General features: G+C 38.3%; 1 protein-coding gene across 9 annotated transcripts in view; it reads right to left on the bottom strand.

Annotated features, from left to right (window-relative positions):
* The window catches only part of ARHGEF7 (Rho guanine nucleotide exchange factor 7), a 121,294-nt gene that overhangs the window by 23,140 nt on the left and 78,702 nt on the right, over positions 1–19,452 (bottom strand). For all 9 annotated transcript variants that reach the window (XM_083826195.1, XM_083826196.1, XM_083826198.1 and 6 more), the window contains 8 exons: positions 12,770–12,908; positions 11,816–11,875; positions 10,479–10,625; positions 8,517–8,603; positions 5,049–5,127; positions 3,485–3,624; positions 2,613–2,837; positions 333–426 (listed from right to left, as the gene is read on the bottom strand). In XM_083826195.1, coding sequence (XP_083682321.1) covers positions 333–426; positions 2,613–2,837; positions 3,485–3,624; positions 5,049–5,127; positions 8,517–8,603; positions 10,479–10,625; positions 11,816–11,875; positions 12,770–12,908 — 971 coding nt within the window. The remainder of the gene's footprint in view (positions 1–332; positions 427–2,612; positions 2,838–3,484; positions 3,625–5,048; positions 5,128–8,516; positions 8,604–10,478; positions 10,626–11,815; positions 11,876–12,769; positions 12,909–19,452) is intronic.

Below are 19,452 nucleotides of genomic sequence, written 5' to 3'. Positions count from 1 at the left end.
CCTGCAACTTCCACCTTTCCCACCCACACACATTTTTAAAAAAGAATATTATATACACACACTGGAAAGCAGGATGTCTCTCACCTAGCCTTGGATAATTTTCTGCGTTCTGTAGTCAACAGTAAGACTCTAGCAAGCAATTCATCCCATTGTGATATAAATACCTAAATCGAGTAAATTAAACCATCCTCTCTAGATACCTACTCCCTTTCCCCTGATGGGAGAGGAAACCAGATGACTTGCTTAGACTGAACATTTAATTCTCACAAGATTTAAATGGATGTTATTTCCAGCCTTTGTACTATGCAGACATTTGTTCAAGTCTTTCTTACTTTTTCTCAGTGCAAACTCTTCATCTGATGGCTTCCGTTCTGGCTTGCGTTTGGGAAGCAGCTTTTTCATGGTTTTAGGGCTTTTACTGAGATCCTGTGAGGGGAGAGCAAAAATATAAAAAAAAGTAGAGCTTCTCTACAGTATTTCAAATATTAGCTTCTAAGATGCATACAGGAGTTCATAACTAAAAATCTGCTAACAGCACCAACATTCAGTTTACTAATATTTTTTGGCACTTCAGATTTGCCTGAACTAGCTGATTTCTTCTCTACCCATCCTCCAACTATACACAAAGTTGGATATTTTTAATCTATTCTGTCAACAGAAATATACAGAGAAGCTGCTGCAAAAGCATGCAGGCTGTTTGGGAGCTACAGCGAAGGAAACAGGCAGGCATGACTTTTTTTTTTACCCTTAACCTCTGAAGAGGCAACCCATTTGACTTCTCTACTTAAAAGCAGGTTTAAAAAAAAGGACCTAAAAAGGAAGCTTGGAAGGTAGTATACCTATATTCTTTAAAGCTGGAATTTTTAAATGTTTAGAGCTTTGTCAGAACGGACCTACAGCAAAAAAATACAGCAACACATACAGCATTTCTGCTCATAATGCAGTCATGCTAATTTATAGGAGCAATGCTAATTTTACAGGAACAAAAGGAACATACTGGTCTACCCCTTACCTTAAGGGTACAAGACATCCTCTATAAAAGTACAGAACAAGAAAGTAAAAGAGTGAATGAGCAGGACAGACCAGAGATGAAGAAGATAGACTGAATACTATCAATATGCTAAACACTGTAAAGATGAGTGAAACTTTACCATGTTGAAGAATTTAGCGCCACACACAAAAGGCATGAAAGGAGTTTAACTTACAAAGAGATGAACATGTAGTAGAGCTAAACAAGAGAACGTCTTTTAACAACTAAGCCCAAATATTAACCTTCCAGCTGAAGACTACCTATCACTTTTTCCCCTGTTGCTTAGGAGATTTACAAAGAAAAAGCAAGTTACACACCCACCACAATCAAAACCAACCACACCACATTGAGGCACAACATTTAGACTACAGTTTCTAAAACTGCAATTCATATACCCACAAAATAACATTATTTTGTCAACATCACATGCTTACAAAAAAAATTCACAGGCATAACTTTGGGCAAAGAGATCTAGAGGAAGGTGTCCTTGTTCATGGCAGGGGGTTTAGAACTAGATGAGCTTTAAGGTCCCTTTCAACCCAAGCCATTCCATGATTCTGTTACCCTTTTTGGGACCTGTTGCTTTGCATTAAATTAGCACAGTGAGAATCCGTGACAGAAAAGATACCAAAACAGAAGATACTACCATGCTACAAAGCATTCAATATTATCCTCCTTATACAAACACAGACTTTCAACATAAATCTACTATTTTCTTCGTATTTATAAAGCCATGCAAAAATGTATTGACAATACAAAATCAACCTACCACCACCACTGTATTTCTCTTGGAACAGATTCCTGTTTCATACCATAAGTTAATTAAAAACTACAACAGCATCTTAAAATCTAAGTTTCTTTTGTTTGGTGGTAGGCTTGTTGTTTGGGGTGGTGTTTTTTTGTTTGGTTGTGTTGTTTTTTTTTTTTTTTTTTTGCTAAATGGTGACATTAACCATAATTAAGTAGAAAAAAATTATGTATATTTTGACAGTTTCTTTTTAATATATATTTTGACTTCTTTTCTAAATGGGTAACTGTTACCTAGTACTGGTGGTAAGTACTGAGGAATCAAGAGTCAATTATACCACCAGAGCTGTTTAGAATGATTTGAAGCACCACAGAATCCCTTATCCTAGATGCATCTCGGCATGCTTAGCAAACAACTTACTTTGCAATAAGCCTGGATGATCAATATAACAAAAAGAACTGCCTTTTTTTTTTTAAGATTTTTTTTTTTTTAAGAATTGCTAATTGTGGGGGGTTTATGGCTGATTTTTTTTGTTGTTGTTTTTAAATCTTGTTTAGTAACTAGACGAAGGATGAAAGTAAGTGGAAACACAGCGGGGGCAATGATACCGTCTCCTAACAAGCCTTTGTATTTTCTGAGCTGCAAGACTAAATGCCTGTTTGAAATAAACAGCGTTCGCTAGTCCGTTACCACTGACTGAGCGCTAGCTGTTAGCGCATCTTTATATAAAGATGCACACAAAATTGTAAACTGCTGCTATGTAAAAAGAAAAAAAGTTAAACTTCTCATCGCAGGCCTTTTACAGAGCAATACTTCTTGGCTGCTGCATCTCACCTCTTTATAACAAAGTGCTGCTGAAGGCCTTAATGGAGGTGCAGGCCGTAAACAGCTCAGACTCCAAGGCTTGGGAGTTTTCGGAGGTTCCAGAGGTCCCCAGTTTATCGTGGTATGTGGAGTCCCATGATGCGACGGATGAGGGAGAGTGTGGTATGCAGGAGTCAGCGGTATCGGCTTGCTATCCGAATGCTTGCTGGAAGGCGTTACTGGATGGGAAGGAAGCTGTCAAAGACAATAACAGTTACGGGAAGGGAGAGAAAGAATATTATCATCATAAAGGCAAAGTACCATGAAGGACTGGTGAAATAATATCACCTGTCTAGTGCTTCTGCTTATTACAGCTGTGCTTTCAAAATTTTAACACTGAATTATTGCTTGGAAAATAGTGCTTAAAGAATTTTTTTTTGTCTACTGTAGATAGAGCATGCACTAAAGAAAGAACAGCTACAAGCAGCTCTGCTCCCACTTCTTTCACAATACAAGATAAATTTAGATCCATTCATATAAAACAACTCAAATTCAGAATCTGAAAAAAAGTACTTCAGGAAATTTTTTCTCCACAGACCCACGTACATCGCCAGTTAAAACCTACTGTTCTAAGGTTCTTAAGAGATGATGTTATTACTTGGTCATTATAGAAAAAGTAACTATAATGAATTTTCTTTTACTCTGTTAAGCTGTTTCACCAAGAACTAAGCATTTATTCTGTTCATGCAATTAAAAACGTAAGATTTTGACCCCTCAAGCTATAGTTATAACCATTAGTTACTAGAACCGAATGTTAAAGAAAATGCTTTACATGGCAGTGTATTTGCCAGATAACCTAACTCTATCTACACTGCTTATTCACTTCACAAGTCATTTCTTACTGTGTGAGATGGCACGGAATGAGGTTTAATGGTGGGATTCCCAACAGTTGTGACTTTGGTTTGCTTCTGCAGATGATCCACCCACTCATGCAAATCTTGTTGGTTGTTACATGACACTAGTATCCTTTCAATCATATTTCCTAAGTGACAGAAAAAATAAGATGTAGAAAACCAAAGAAGAACAATTTAGTACGTCTGACCTGATAATAAAGATATACATTTCTTAAAACATTATAACCCCTAAGTACCAAGAAAAAATTTTACCCAGGATTTTCAGAACCACAGCATCTCACTTTTCCATGTCATAGCACTTCCTCCGTGCTCCACAAAGCAAAGGAATTCTACCTTTCTTCCCCACTTTTGATAATTAAACACAACATTTATCATAAGAAATAGATGTAGGTGACAGGTTCATCCTGAGGTCTAGAGGTACAATCTAGTAGCCTTATGCTTCTCCATCTTCCCCAGGAAAGCCAACATATAGCCTACAATGTCATTCTTTAGTCTGCAAGCTACAGTATTGGACAAGTGATAGAACACCATTCAGAAAAGGTAGAAAGTCAGTCTGAATCTAGTATTAAAACTGAGGCAGAAGTCACCTGGGAAAGCAGCAGGACGATTAACCCAGGATTACTTTAATTTCTACAGTTAACTCCATTTTAACCCATCAAATTCCTTATCTGAGGTCAGCTTCGGAGCTATTATCTCAGAAGAACAAGCAACATCAACAGCTTTTTCCCCTCCACCTCACAGCACTGAGTGCTATACCACCTGCCACCTGAGAGCCTCAAAATTCTTTTATTGAAATGCAACCTGCTTGAGGGCAGAATGGATCCAGGAAACAAATGAAGGTATGAATCTCCATCGTGTAGATCCTTCTCCCAGTGTGTTTTCCTAGGATTCTGATGTCAGGAACTGTTCTTCAAAATTAAGTTACATGCTGAAACAAACTACTTACCAGACAGAAAATACCCAAAGAAAGCACAACTGCAACCACGATTAGCAAAGCTACTAACAGTCTCTCAGTAAAGAGACTGACCATTTATTTCTAAAGCAAAGCCCTTGATTAAAGCTCTTCTGTACCGTCTGAAATTTCCTTTCTTCCAAAGAGTAGCATAGTCTGAATTGCTTCACCAATGAAGGACCTTTTCCAAGGCTACTGCCTTAATTAAAAGACAGAAATCTAGGAATGAACTGCATACAAAGGCAGTTTGTTAACTGCTTAACACTAGCATTAAAAAGCAATTTTCAAGTGAGGCTCTGGGTAGATGCCTTACCAAATTTGTATAATCACAAAATGGCTGAGGAGACTGGAAGGGACCTCTAGAGGTCACTTTGTCCAACACCCCTGCTCAAGCAGGGCCACCTAGAGCTGGTTGCCCAAGACCACATCAAGACAGCTCTTAAGTCTCTTAGGTATCTCCAAGCAGAGAAACCACAACCTCTGGGAAACCTGTGATAAGTGTTCAGTCACCCTCAGAATGAGAAAGTTTTTTCCTATGTTTAGACAGAACATCTGATATTGAAACATTAAATAGCAAATAAAAATACTTCCAGACAATACCTGATATTTCAAATGCATTTTTATGGTTTTCACTGTCTTCTAGCTTTGTGATAGTCATTCCGGTCATTGGCAGTTTTCCCTGCGAAAAAAAGAGCAGTAGCACTGAAATTATATCCAAAACAAACAAAACCATTACCATGTAAAAAATATGTAATTACAAGCTCTGAATGAACTTATACACAAAGTATACTGGCAAAAACACATACACGTACTGATAGGTTTAAAATATTTTAAAATCCACACAGACACCTTGCAATGGAAGTTTTAATGCCCAACTTCTACAAATGAGACCTGTGACTTTAATGAGACTATTTAATATCTATGGATTCATATGAATCCATATGAATGTAACAGTGGTTATTCATCATAGCCTCAAGTTCTGGGAACTTAGATGTTCAGGGTCATCCATGTCACATGATTAGAGGCAATGGTGACTGATCTTAAATCACATTTGTTTGCAAACTGATTGATTAGCTCTCAAAACAAGGTTTGTGGTACATTTAGAAAGGAAGATTTCATTAAACACATCCTTCAATTATACTGAAGACTTTCCTCTCTGATATCCCTGCCACTACTAAATTCACTCTCAAATATTTGGGGAAAAAGAACAAAAGCAGTAAAAACATCTTCAAAGTTTCTAAAGTTTCAGAAGAACACATTAATTTTGCAGAAGATAACCTATTCTCATTTTAAGACCAAGCATTCTGGGAAAAAAAAAAGTCCGTTTGGGATAACTTTTTGTCCATTTAGAAACACAGAAGAACAGATAAGATGTAATATTGTCAGGATGAAAGGCTTTACCAAAAATGCAACTTTTATTAAAGTTCTTTTAAGACAGATCCTGTATTCTTCTGCACAGAAACACTATTCAGCACATGCTGGCAAAAGTGCAAATCCTATGTACTCAGGAATTTTGGCTCCAATGGAGGGGATTTTATTTTATTTTATTTAAATGACTACCGGATGGACAAAGGCTTCTTATAAGCTGAACTAAAACCACTTAGTATTCTGTATGCACAAGAGCATGCTGAAGCCCAAGATGCCAAAAATAAAGTTTCCTTGCAATAGCTTCTCCGATGAAGGGAACACGGTAGAATTGTGCCTTACAATGCAGCCTAAAATTCTGTTTTTCAGGTTCTTCTGGTTCATAAACAACAGAGCATACAGCCACACTGTGAGGTGCAAGAAATGCTGACATAGGTGCAAAGGGAATACAGGGACACACCAGGCAAAAGACTGGTGATGGAGAACAAAGATCACCTGAGCCGCATGGAGACAAAAAGTACAAGGTCAGCAAAACACAGAAAATTGAAACAAACTCGCAAACAACTTACATTCCCCTTCTTTCAAGAAACAATTGTGAAGCTCTTTTGAAAAATATAGTTTGCATAGTTTGTATCCACAACCATGGATAAATGTACTCCCCACTAGTCCATTACAGTATGTGGTAAATACCAGCACTATGAACCAGGATGGCTGAAGCCTACTGATAACTGGAATATTCAGAAATACATGGAGGGTGTACTGTAAACTGAAGAAGCTGCAGCCTACACCTAAACTGTAAGGATCGGGAAATGCTCATTTCTCCCTGTTTGTAGACATGCACCAATCAGGAAAAGAGGCATGTAAAGATGTTGCTTCCAAGGACATCGTTTCTCTTGGAATGACTGAGGGAGCTACATCACCATCTGCCCATATCCCACTTCTGGGGCAAGAACCTCAAAACAAAGAACGAGACAGCACATGCTATGTATTCCCAACACAGCTCTAAGCCACAGTCTCAAGCGTAAGAAGTAATGAAACACTTTTGCGTTGCTGTGAAAATGCAGACATTAGGATTTGAGAAGTTCATAGTGTCAGGAAAATCACATTAGAACTTATGAAGAAATCAACAATTTTGTATTCAACAGAGGGTTGGATGGTAAACATTAAGAAAGGGCTATGAATATCCTGAGCAGAACCTGAAGGCAAGTGCACAGAAAATTGCTTATTTACTGAACAATCATGTCCACCTGAGGGACAAGATGGGAGGGAGAAAGAAGAAAGTATATGCAATTTAAAAGTAGGAGAGCAGAATTAAGCCTGACAGATTTATTGGTTAATTCTGTATTGTTTGTTAATACACTAAATTTCCACTCAGCTGCCTTTGTAATAGAAGCACCTTCCGTCATCAGGAATTATGGCTGTGCCACTTGGGATCTAGCACTCACCTGCCTTTTCTAGTATCTTTTTCCATACATGTCAGGATAAAGCACCAGCTAAAAGTTATTAAGAGCAGCACAAAAATAACAGAAGCTTGATTATGTATTTGAACGACATGTCTTAGATAAATCTGACTATCATGAATCCAAAACATGAATTTTTGAGTCACACAGTTTGTGACTGGATATAGCCAACTGCGTAAGAACCCTGAACTACAAACCTTTAGCATTCCTTTGTGGCAGATGAATCACTACTTGAGAAAAAGGAACAGAACGCTTGAAAAAGTGATTTACAAAAGTACTTAAACCAGGTGGGATCTTGGGCCGCCTTTTAGAACTTTTGTTTCATTTTCCCTTGCTGTTGGTGTTTTACTGTGATGTCAGAATCACACAGCCATACTTGAAGAACGTTTACAAAAATTTCAGAAACTTGTGGAGTAAGCACTGGCTCTAACTTCACCTCCTGGGAGGTTTTTGGAACTACAGTCAGGATGCAAGAGCAAGTACTCAGCTAGGAAACTTGCTAGAGTGCTTAACGGCCACCTACCAGGAGTGAGTAGTGGATCTGTGAAGTAAAATATCTGGCAGCGCTAAGGGCCTGAAGGCCACACTGTAGGTGTTTTAGGTGGTAGTACGTTGGGCTAGCTCTAGGTTGGTGCCATGGACTGAATGCCGATTAGTACTTGAAGCAGATCAAGTGTACTTTTGGAGCATGCCTTCTAGTTCAGTTTCGTCCAGAGGAAATCCAGTTGGTGAGCCCTGAGATCACTCCTACACTGTGACTCAAGAGTCAGTAAACAGGAAAAACTAGAAGACTCATTTCAGAAGTGCTTTGCTGATTTGTAGACACACCTAAAGAACTAGAGGGTAACCCAGCCTAACTTGCACCACCAAGAGCTTAAAGAGTCCTGTGTAATTTTGGTAAGATTGAAGCAGCAGTCAGAAGGATCACTAATGAGCCTGCACAACAGAATCCTTTTCTAATGTAGCTCTAAAAAGCTATCAATTCTTCCTCTCATTAGCTAATACCAAGAAGCATAGAGATGGAAAAAAAACATCTTTCTGATGGTCACAGAAGTTGTCAGCTGCAAAAAAGTCAAATCCAAGGTTCTAGACTTCATAAACACAGATGAACAGTTCTTACTCCAGAAATTACCTTTTCTCTTTGTAAACACAGAATTTTAATAATCGTTCCAAGTTTTCTATGAAACATTTGGAAAAAAAACACTCCCAGCATTTATACACATATGTACATATATTACTTTACCTGATAGATAAACCCACTCATTCTTGGGCTGGCAGACAACATTAGCAATATGTTAGGGAAGAGAAGAAGATACCTTTCATTCTTTTCCTTATTAAAAATAAGAAAATGAAAAAGTAAATACAACATCACAAGCTTCCTCCCCACTTTTTATATTTTATATTATTAAAAACTATCAACAATGTTACAACTCTATAGTTATTCCACAAGCATTCATCTCTAGCAAAATTAAGCCTCCATAAATGTAAAAAGAGTTAGGATTATTTAGCTTTCTATTTCAAAATTTCTAGTAACACATGCCTATAACCCCTTGCTGGAGAGTAGAGCCTTATAATTTTTTAAAAAGAAATTTTAAGGCCAGTATTTCACCTAGACGGTGTTTAATTTGATAACAGTTTCACTGACTTTAGCAAAACCAAAATCACATATTGGATATATTTGTTAATATAACACGGATGGATGCTGTTACTGTAATGTCAAGACTTGGTGTCTCTTAAATCGGAGAGATCAGATTTTTCTATAATGTCAGATTAAGTTCTGAATTAGAAAAAGATTATGAAAGAACAGTAATAATGCTCATATTCATAATGAAAATATTCATTGCTTCGTTCTGTTTTTAATATTCTGGTTTCACTTTTGAGGTTGTCCTTAGTTTTTTGTTTTGAGAAGTACTTCTATGGAAAGAGGAGAAAATTTACTCAACTGGTATAGACGAACACTTACAGAAAGAAGCATTAACATATAAAGCTTTTATTTTAATGACAAAACAAATACATCCATTCTCAAAGTCACTGTCTCAATTCCGAACATCTTTGCAATACAACACAGGTCCTTATCAAGTTTGAATGTTTCTATTAGTTTTTCAGTAGGTCTTTACAAATGTTTATGTCATATAAAAAGAAATGAAAACAATTGCTTTTGCACAAATTAAACTGTTAGATATCTAGTTGAAAAGCAAAGTTGTAATATATGTGGAAACTACTAGAAGTCTATTACATTTGACATTTTAATCAGAATGAGATTGTGGTGGCTTTTTATTTTTTATTTTTTTTAAGACAAGAGGCAACTGCAGAAGATGCACTATGAGTACTACTGAATCTTATTAAATAAATACCTAGCAAAATATCTGATAGAAAATTAACAGGTGATGAATTTTAAAGTATTTAGTTGCAAAACATTTTTGTCTTTCCTCATATGCATCAAAATCTTTGTTCTACGGGAGGAAATTGAATGAGGTTGCAGTTCAAAAACCCCCAACAAGTTCAAAGCATAATTGATTATACAGGAGAACAGCCTACAGTAAAAACATGTCAGTAATCTGTATACATTTCTCTTCCGTTAGCACTTGCTTTAAAAATCTTTTAGAATGTTATCTCTGGTAGGTTTTTTTTTTTCTTTAAAAATCACCCACACTTTGCAATGTCACCTTTGACTTTTTCACATCTCCTCTTAGTCCATTTCTCCAAAACCATTTGTTTTTCAAACCTGTATTTCAAAAATGTACTACCTCAGCAAAATTCCCAAAACAGTGAGGGCAAAATGGGCCTCATGCACCTTACAGTATGACTGTAATAGTTATTTAAATATGTTATAACTGTTTGTGAAATGATCCTGTAATATAACTACATATGGAAAACCTTGTTTAATTACGCACTTCAAAAACAGACCTAAAAAACATCATAAGATGATTTTTCAAGTGTTATATTGGCCACGTTTCAGTAAGTTTTACAGATGAGACCATCCATCTTCAAGTAGTTTTTTCTGTTTTGTTATAAAAGCCTTAAAACAATGGAGAAAGATTCTATTCTAGATTAGTATCTCAAAACACTGTTTATTTCTGCTACATAATTATATATATAATGTTGTGCTACATGATTTTATGTGTGTGTGTGTGTATATATAGAGAGAGAATTATAATTACAATAGGGAAAGATAGACTGACAGTAAAGATGAGAACTACATTACCTCACTTCCAGCACACTGAATCATGACCTGGGACATGTAAATTACATTGCCAAGTGTTTTAATATCTTCTCCCTCCCAACAGCGGATTGCTTCTGTTAGTATTTGTAGTTCAAGTTCTTTCCGTTTCCGTACTTCTTGACACTGTGCCTAGCAAATACAGGCAAAAATATCATCTCTATCAATGCCATCAACATGGTTAAGAGTAGAAATACCACTACAGCTGTATTTACTGTTTTCACTGTAGCACACAGAAGACAGTAGCTAATTTGAAGCATTTTTATTTAGATGACCATTACCAGTATTTCTTATAAAACTAGTTTTGCTATCTTCTGTATTACTTTTCAATACACTAATTTCAATTACAAATTTATAGTTTGAGAAAACTATAGTTGAGAAACCCTGTTTCTCAAATTTCCCTTTTCTTTACATTTTATATTTTTGTTCTTCAAAGAAAAACAGCTGGGCTAGAGCAGAAAACAGTAACACAGCTGTCCTAAGTACACATCACTACATGCGAAGTATACCCCTTCTTCAGTAAAGAGCCATGCCAATTGTGCAAACACTGTGTGTAACCATGTGCTCCTATTTTTATTACATTTCTTGCCAACCTGCTCTACTAGCTGTACTCACACTCATCTCACTTCAGTTTTTCAGAACTGTCATCTCATTTGTGAAGTACTCAAGAGAATGGGGAAACCCCAAACCTCCTCTGAACACAGGTAACAATAAATTTCTGCTTTAAAATGTAAAAAATGCCAGGTGACCAGCAGCATGCACTTCCAGCAGGAAACATACAAGTTTATTGTAACTTAGAATACATTAAACATATGCCTGCTGCAGTTGCGCTTTTTTTTAGTTAAAAAAAAAAAGCTCATTTGTTCCAATCAGGCTTATCCCCTTGATTACTGCTGAAAGTTCCTATCTTCAGAGTTTCTCTCGTGTTTTCCTTTTCATCCGTTCACTCCACTAAAATGAATGCACTTCCGAAATTTTTTTTAAAAATACACTCAAGCGTTGTGGCCCTTCTTTAGGTCATTAGTCATGCCTGCACTCATAGAAAGGAAAATAAAGCACAAGTGAGAGGGCAGACTGAGAATTGCAGAATGCTTGCATGGCTCTTCTGTCAATAGTCTATTTGCTGTAACTCCCCCACAGCTTGCAATCCTTAGCTCTGCCCATAAACTGCATTAATTTCCAGGGCTCAAAAGAAGTTTCACAAAAATTTCTTTTACAAAAGTGTACAAAAAAGCTCCACATTTTAAAAGCAATGGAAGGAGATGAAATTAGAAAACACTATACTGAAAATATACATATTATCTATTTTTCATCACTCTTACAGAAAGATTTTTGAAGGCAGTCATGGATTTTTGAATATCTGGACGATCCGGATGATAATCCTAAAAGCAAGGGGAAAAGCACAGAATAAAAGATTTAGTTCTAGTAAAAATAATAACAAAGGGTTTAAAGGCTTAACTAAATACAAATAATCCTATAAAAGCTTTTAGATCTACCTACTCTCTTTTCACAGCTTTCTTACTCTTATATCAAAAACTAGTCATCTTTCTTGTAATAAAAGTAAAATGCCATTTACAACTTTGCTACTTATGCCTAAAATAGAACCAAGAAAATTTTACAGGAACTATTGGACAAAGGAAATTGCTTTCCAACTTGAAATCCTAATAGGAAAGTGTTCATTTTAAAGGGTTTTATTTGTCATGTTACCTTTCTTTGTCACAAAAAACACATTCCTTACAGCTTAGCATGTCTTGTTGTCACTGACTGACAAACCATGTGACATAACGAAGACCCATATGCCTTCTATTTCTCTCCCTCCTTCACACCCCACAAATCTAACCTATAAAATGCAAATGCAGAAACAGTAGCTCCTCAAACACCTTCCCCCATTGGAAAGATCATTTTGGGACAGTGTTCAGTAGAAGTCAAGGTGAAGTGTCCAACAGGTTGAGGTCCTAAGATGAGAAGCAGCACTCCTACAAGATAAAGTAGCCTCAAGTTGTGTGCAGGAGATGAACTCAACATCGAGTCAACCAAAGCCTGTGCAAGGCTGTTCTAGGAGTGAAGGTTAGCTTCTCTGGCTAGCTTTACTGTAAACATTTAGCTTTTGCAGGAAGTTTACTGCACCGTTTCAAACTATTGCAGCCTGTATTTTAGAAGGCTGAAGGAAGAGGAAACAAAGATAATTTTGGGTCCCATCATGTTTGACATGTACCTTTAAAATAATTGTTGTCAAATCATCATTAAGCTGGAACATAAATGCTGATAAGATATACCTCCATGTGCCTTTCAAGTTCTTTGAGTAATGTGGGGTATTTATCCAGACGCATAAAAGGTTTGCTGAGGCCTGTGGTCAGTACAAGGATCCCAGGGCTGTTGGCACCTTTCATCTCCATGAATTCTCCTAGCTCCTCACTGTGCACACAAGATATTTAAGCAAATTAAAATCAAGTTACCAAAACAATTAGAAGTGCATTAGATTCTTCACTTCAGGCTTTCACCTACAATGAATTCTGCTAGTAAAACAAAACGCCAAATAAATCAAAATTAAGTATAACGTAAGTGCTGACATCAGTTTGCTCCTGTATTTTGTTTAATGCAGAAAGACACTTGTCAATCCGGTGTCCACCATTAATCCAGGGAGCAGAAATGGAATTGCACCCACCACTCTAGGCAACTGATGATCAGAGACAGCTCCTAAATGCTACCCCTTTCAAGCAAAAGTCATAGAATAAAGCCTTTGCACAATATTTTATTACTTACCTCTTTATTCTAGTAAAAAGACATCTGACCTTAGAGGTGGTTTAAAAAGGTAATTCCCAGGAGTAAACTAGAGAACAGCTCCACACTCAGTCAGGTGGGCATTGCTGTTTTTAAGGTGGCAAGCACTAATGCGAATGCACAGAATGTTTTAGAACCTTCTTCCTCCCACACTTAGGCACTTAATGACCTCGTATCATGCATCCCAGGGGCTACTGACCAGCTAACCAGCAGCCACACCAATAGTAATTGGTGTGCAGTCTATCCTCATAGGAGCCAGGGTTTCACAGACGGTATAATTATACAACGTGCTTGTTTTGACAACAAGGTTGGTTTAAGAAACCCACACGCTCCAAGTATCATGAACTGCTACATCCCCTATCCACAGCTTTCCATACTTGGATCATTTCCGAGAACTCTTTTGCAGCACAGCCCTTCAGCTTGACACTCACAGGAATTTATGCTGACTTTGCTATCAAGGAAGCTTACAATATCTACATTCCCAGCTTCCTTAAAAAGCAAATACTTCAGAAAACTAAGGTCCAGGACGAGATTTTCCAAGAGTTTAAATGGCCAGGAATAAAATCAGCCTTCTCGTTAGGGAAAGGAAGCCCAGCAGCACCTGGGCTTATTTCCAGGCTTTAAAACACACGTGTTGCAGAAGTACATGTGATCCTGAAGACAAAATCTAAATAAAGAAAATTCAGAAAGCCACTTAGTAAAATAATCTTTTTGCGTTCAACCTATGTCATCCTAGACATCTGTAGATGAGGTTGTTCATGTTTTGAGCAATTGTTATATTCTTATGTGACACACAAATTCCACGTTAAGTTATGCCAAAAATCTTTACTTTCAGGTGATTAACAACAGTATGTCCCCAAAAGTCATGACTTACAATATTTTTCACTTCCCTGGTTGTTGACATAGTCTCATTTTTCAAAGGAAGCCTCTGCCAGCCACTAGATTTGTTATTTTCAGTAACAGTAAAACATCAAAAATCAAGAAAGGAGGAATACTTACTTGTATACTATGGCCCCATTAACAAAAATCTAAACCTAGGTAACATTTGGAAAGGGCAAGTACCTCCAAACTTTGGAAACAGTGTCATATTTTACATGCAGAAATGAAAGCAAATTTGATCTGTTCAGTTTCCCTATAAAAAGGACACTGATAGGACACTGCCATAACACACCAAAATACACTTGTTGAAATATCAGCAAGGTGTGCTACATAAAATCACAGATTAAGACAAAAGAGACCCTGCCTGTCCACCCTCTCGATCCCTTCTGATTTCAGAACAACTTAAGAGTTTGTTTATTAGTGCCATTTGTCTGAATAGATGAAAAAAGGCAAGCCAAGAACACGAACTGAGTCTTTCCCACCTCATGCAAGCGCTTTATGCATCAGCCTACCTAGATCTCCCTCCTCCTGGCTGCTAAGAGTTTCCCCAGCTTCATAGAACAGAAAGCACTCCTCCATAGAAATAACTCCAATTTTTACTTATCTTCACATTAGCTAAGTGGTATTTACTTACACTATCTCGTTTAATTACATTCAATACTGCTTCTGTATTGCCAGGGAGGGCATAACCTTAATACCACCTCTTTCAGAGAGTTTCACGCTCGGCCCAGGCCCTTCTCAGCGCACGTGCGCGCTTCTGCTGTTCCGGACCAGCACAGCCAAGAAAGCAGACGGGAAGGAGTTTCCCAACACCTGCTTTGCATCACGAAGACGCAGAGGGAAGGGTTCAGCACACCTGAGAACGCCACAGCTCCAGGAGGCAGACCTCCCTTCCCCACCCCTCTCGATCAGGGTGTATCAGCAACTCCAGGCCTCCCGAAATCAGCCTGTGACTCGGTCAGCTTTTAGCCAAAATTGAAACTCATTGAAAAACCTCCTACAGTAAATCGTGTGGAAGATTATTACAAAGCAACACAGATAAGCCTGAGTACTTTCCTGGCTTCGGTTTAGATTTCAGAAGAAAAGCTGCCCACCGAATATCTAGATCCTCAAGACCTATTTGCCTTAAGCTTTCTTATGAACAGCCCTTACTCTGCATAAAAACTGCATCAATTTTACAACTTGATGACTGATTCTGGTGGCACCTCCATGAACTAAGGCTTTCTACTCACACTTAGGTTGGTTTACAGTGTTACCAGCTACTTGTTCATCCAGGATTTAGGCTAATTTGGGTCCCTCAGTACAAGAACATCGAGGCCCTGGAGCATGTCCGGAGCCTGGAGCACAAGTCCTGTGAGGGAGCTGGGGTTGTTTAGTCTGAGGAAGAGGAGGCTCAGGGGTGACCTTATTGCTCCCTACAACTACCTGAAAGGAAGGTGTGGGGAGCTGGGGGTCGGCCTCTTCTCACAGGTAACTAGTGATAGGACTAGAGGGAATGGCCTCAAGTTGCACTGGGGAGGGATGCAGCTAAGGGGATCCACTAAGGGGATGCGGCTGTTTCCAGCAGGGTGACAGGATGGACAAATGAGGGCACAGCAGCCAACTTCCACACAAAGCTTCAGCAAAGCTCACATGTGAAGGCCCTTCTGTCACGAAACATTCAATGGTTTAAAATTTCAATTTGCTCTGTATATGGCATTGATCACGTGTACACCACTGCTTTCTTTGTTGTTAATTAATTCTCCCTGTAAGCATCCCAAATCCACGTCAGCACCATAGGGTACATATGGTACTTGCGAAGAACCTTCACCTACGGCTTTTTTCAGTGACAGACACTAAAGGTAATGCTACAAGAACTAACAGGAAGGAAGTGTTCATTCTTTGCATTGTTTGCTTCAGCCAGATATGCAGCCCCTACAGCCTAACTGTACAAACTATTTCCTTTCTCGTTATCGGCTATCCTTTCCCATTTCAGGCAGCACAATCCGTACACGTCCACACAACTTTTCTTCTCCGAAATGCCAGTATGTTTTACAGTACATGCCAACCATGAATACCGCAGGCCATTCAATTCAACATTGTTCTCAGCAATGCTGATTTTCAGCTTTAGATTGCAAAGACACAAAAATCCCCGTCCCTAATTACTTTGGCCATCTCCATGCTGCTGCGTGCATACAAATGCATTACATAAATGGCATTTGCTGAGCTATCCCCTAACACAATGCATTTGTTTTCTTCTTTTAATTATTTTTATTATTTAATGCCTCCACAATAGGAGGAACACTATGGTTACCAAATCCATTCCACCCACATTCACGCTGATTTTCATCACCACCGTCCCTTTTCTTCCCAAGCCTGGCATTGTGAAACAGATGTGTCAGAAAACCGGGAAAAGCTCACTGCAGAGAATCCACTACTTTGCAACCTGACAAAAAAAAATACAAAGAAACATGCTGTCTTTTTTCCTCTGTCTTCTCTGCAAGTCCTGTCTTTAACTGAAAACACTCTGTCCTTATGCAAGGTTACAGCAGTTGCCACACTAGTCGCTGCTCTCCAACATAGGACACTTTGCTGTTTATCTCCTCGGTTTCACTTAATCACAGTGTGAGAACCCACAGAGCAAGTTTAAACCTCGGCTCTCTTGAAGTGTACACAACGTCCTGAGAAACACACTTAACAATGGCATCATCAGGAAGCCTTTTAAACAGCGCAGTGTTAATAGGTGTAATTAAAACCGAATTACGTAGTTTTCCTCCCAACATTCCCAGGAGGACAATGTTTTCTTTCATACACTTCTATACGTCGCCCTGACAAGTTTCGACATGCTAGCTTGTTCAAACTCCAGCATGAACACAGGCACACACACACAACACAATAGGAGCAAAAATATTGTTCAAGCAGCGTCATGGTGCAGCCCCTGCTACCAGGCTGCTCAAGCTAAACCAACCTGCTACCTCTGCAGCTTCGAGAACAAAAACTATTTGGCAAAACGGACATTACTTTAGCTCAAAGTGAATGTCCTTCGTTTATTCATAAAGGGCAAATAAAACACAAACGTAATGGAAAGGTTTCCTTTCAATACAATAGGGGTGGGTTAGAACACTGTTTGAATATGACAACAGTTCACAACAGTTTCTTAATTAATAGCAGCTTAAAAAAAAAATCACTGTTGTTAGCTTAAGAGCACAGCTGCTTTGACAAAGACAATGGCTCTTTCATGTCACAATTTCAACCAGTGCTTACAAGTACCACTTTCCTAGTCAGTACATGCTAAAATAAAGCTCTGCCCCAGAACTAAACTGGATATTGTTTTTTAAAAAAACAGAAAAAATAATATATCGATTTGTCTGAAAAACTTTTGAACAGTTAAATCATCAACTCAGTCACAACTGCCTATGTAAGTACCTTTTCAGAAAGAAGCAGATGAGATTTCAATTCACTACTTGCGTCATTTTACAGAATAAAAAGCAGAGAAGCATACAAAAGCACTGTGCTTCATTTACCCACAAAAGCTCTAGCTGAAGAGTTCTCCCACTTCTCCCAACTAAAGTTAGTTCACAGCAGAAGTTATTTTAGAAGTCACTACAAAAAGTGTCTTTAAGCCACATTAACATATTCAAATCTTTCTTAGCACAGCTGCCTCTAAAAGCTGCAAGTCAGATTGGGGAGAGGGAATAAAACAAGTTCAGATGTGCCTACAGTAACAGAAAGCAAAAAAACCCGAAGTCATTTAAACTGGAGGAACACACATTCAGGAACTAAAATAAATGTTTGAATTCACAACTTACACTTCTGAAGTAGGTCTCTGTTTGTAATAGATGGAACAGGAGCTATCGTTGCTGAGGGGTCTGAGGACTGCACACAGGCACCGCATTTTGAGAGCGTCGTGGCACAGCTTGCCTCAGCAACCCCTCGACTGCAGCTTTTAATTTCCTAGTGCTAACCTTCCCAGTCGAGCTGCTCACTCGGGGACTGCTGCTCCGCGTATGACATCAGCCTGCACACTTGCAGGCTCAGGGATGCACAAAAGTGGGGGAGGCACAAAGGGTTTTCTGACTCAAGCTGATCTGTATTCCACGCTCCAGTTACTCGGAGTAATTGTAATGTTTCAGCTCCAGAAACTTTATCCAGACTGCTAGGTCCGTGATGCAAATGCAGAATATGCTTGGGATATGTTATCTAAGAAAGCTGAAGAATCTAGCAAAAGTAATATTTGAACAAGTGAAGTTTTGCAAATAGCTTCCAGCTATTCTTCCAGCTGAAAACTGGCTCAACACTTGTTTTGCAAAATAAAAGCAACCAACATTACTGACTTTTGGCTACTTTTTGAGCAAATCAGTTTTTTCTTTTAGAAACATTTTTCTTACATTTTGTTTAAACAATGCCATGTTTATTTTAAATAAAAGTCAAAAAGCTTAAAAGCCTCTCTCCCCCCAATAATCACATATTTAATACTGATTACTTTGGGTCTATACTCTGTATTTTTTTTTTTTAAGAAGAACTCAACACCCCACTGACTTTTAGACCACCACCCCCTCATTGTTATTCACCTTTCAGGTAGTTCTATACTTAAATTATCTTCTCCCTTGTCATTTTGGATATAGTCTGCATACATTCCCAGTCCTAGCTGATGCCTCTTCTTTTTCTTTGCTGGACTTTCCTCTTGCACTGAACTTTACAGTTTCTGATGTCTGCCAGGGGTAGTAACACCTCAAGTTCCTGAGACTCCTTTCTCCTCTGCAATTATCCATTTCTGTCCTTTGTATTCGACTGGTTTTTTTTGTTTGTTTGTTTTAATTGGTTTGAGGAAAATTCTTTCTTTCATGCCTTAGGTTGTTCATCCTGTTTCTTCTCTTACTGGAAGGCAAGCATACTTCTAAGGTCAGAAGCTCAAATGGCAAACAATGCTGCTTCAACTAAACGCTGTGCCCTTGAGACAGTACTGCACAATTCTCTCCAAAAATAGTATGGTATTATTGCATTGGATCATCTACCCTTGGACTTGAACTGGGATCTTCAAGCAGAACTATGGGACTGAAATCTCATACAACACTGCCAAAGAGGTGTGACTGTTAGGGAATGAAGTAAAGAAAACAGGGATCACATACAGGGGCACTACAGTCACTACTGGAGAAGGGACCATGAAGAATGAGCCAAGAGACAGCAATGGAAACAATCAAAACACTGATCTCAGCCAGAGTCACCACTCAGCTACACCTGGTGAGCTCCATCTCTTAAGCTCTAGCCAGTGGCTTAAGACACGATTACAAGTCAAGGTGACAGACCTAAGTATGTTAAA

The sequence above is a fragment of the Anser anser genome, assembly GCF_964211835.1.
Source record: "Anser anser genome assembly, chromosome: 1".
Lineage (NCBI taxonomy): Eukaryota > Metazoa > Chordata > Aves > Anseriformes > Anatidae > Anser > Anser anser.
Note: the sequence above shows the minus strand (reverse complement) of the source record. Positions and strands in the feature narration are given on the sequence as shown.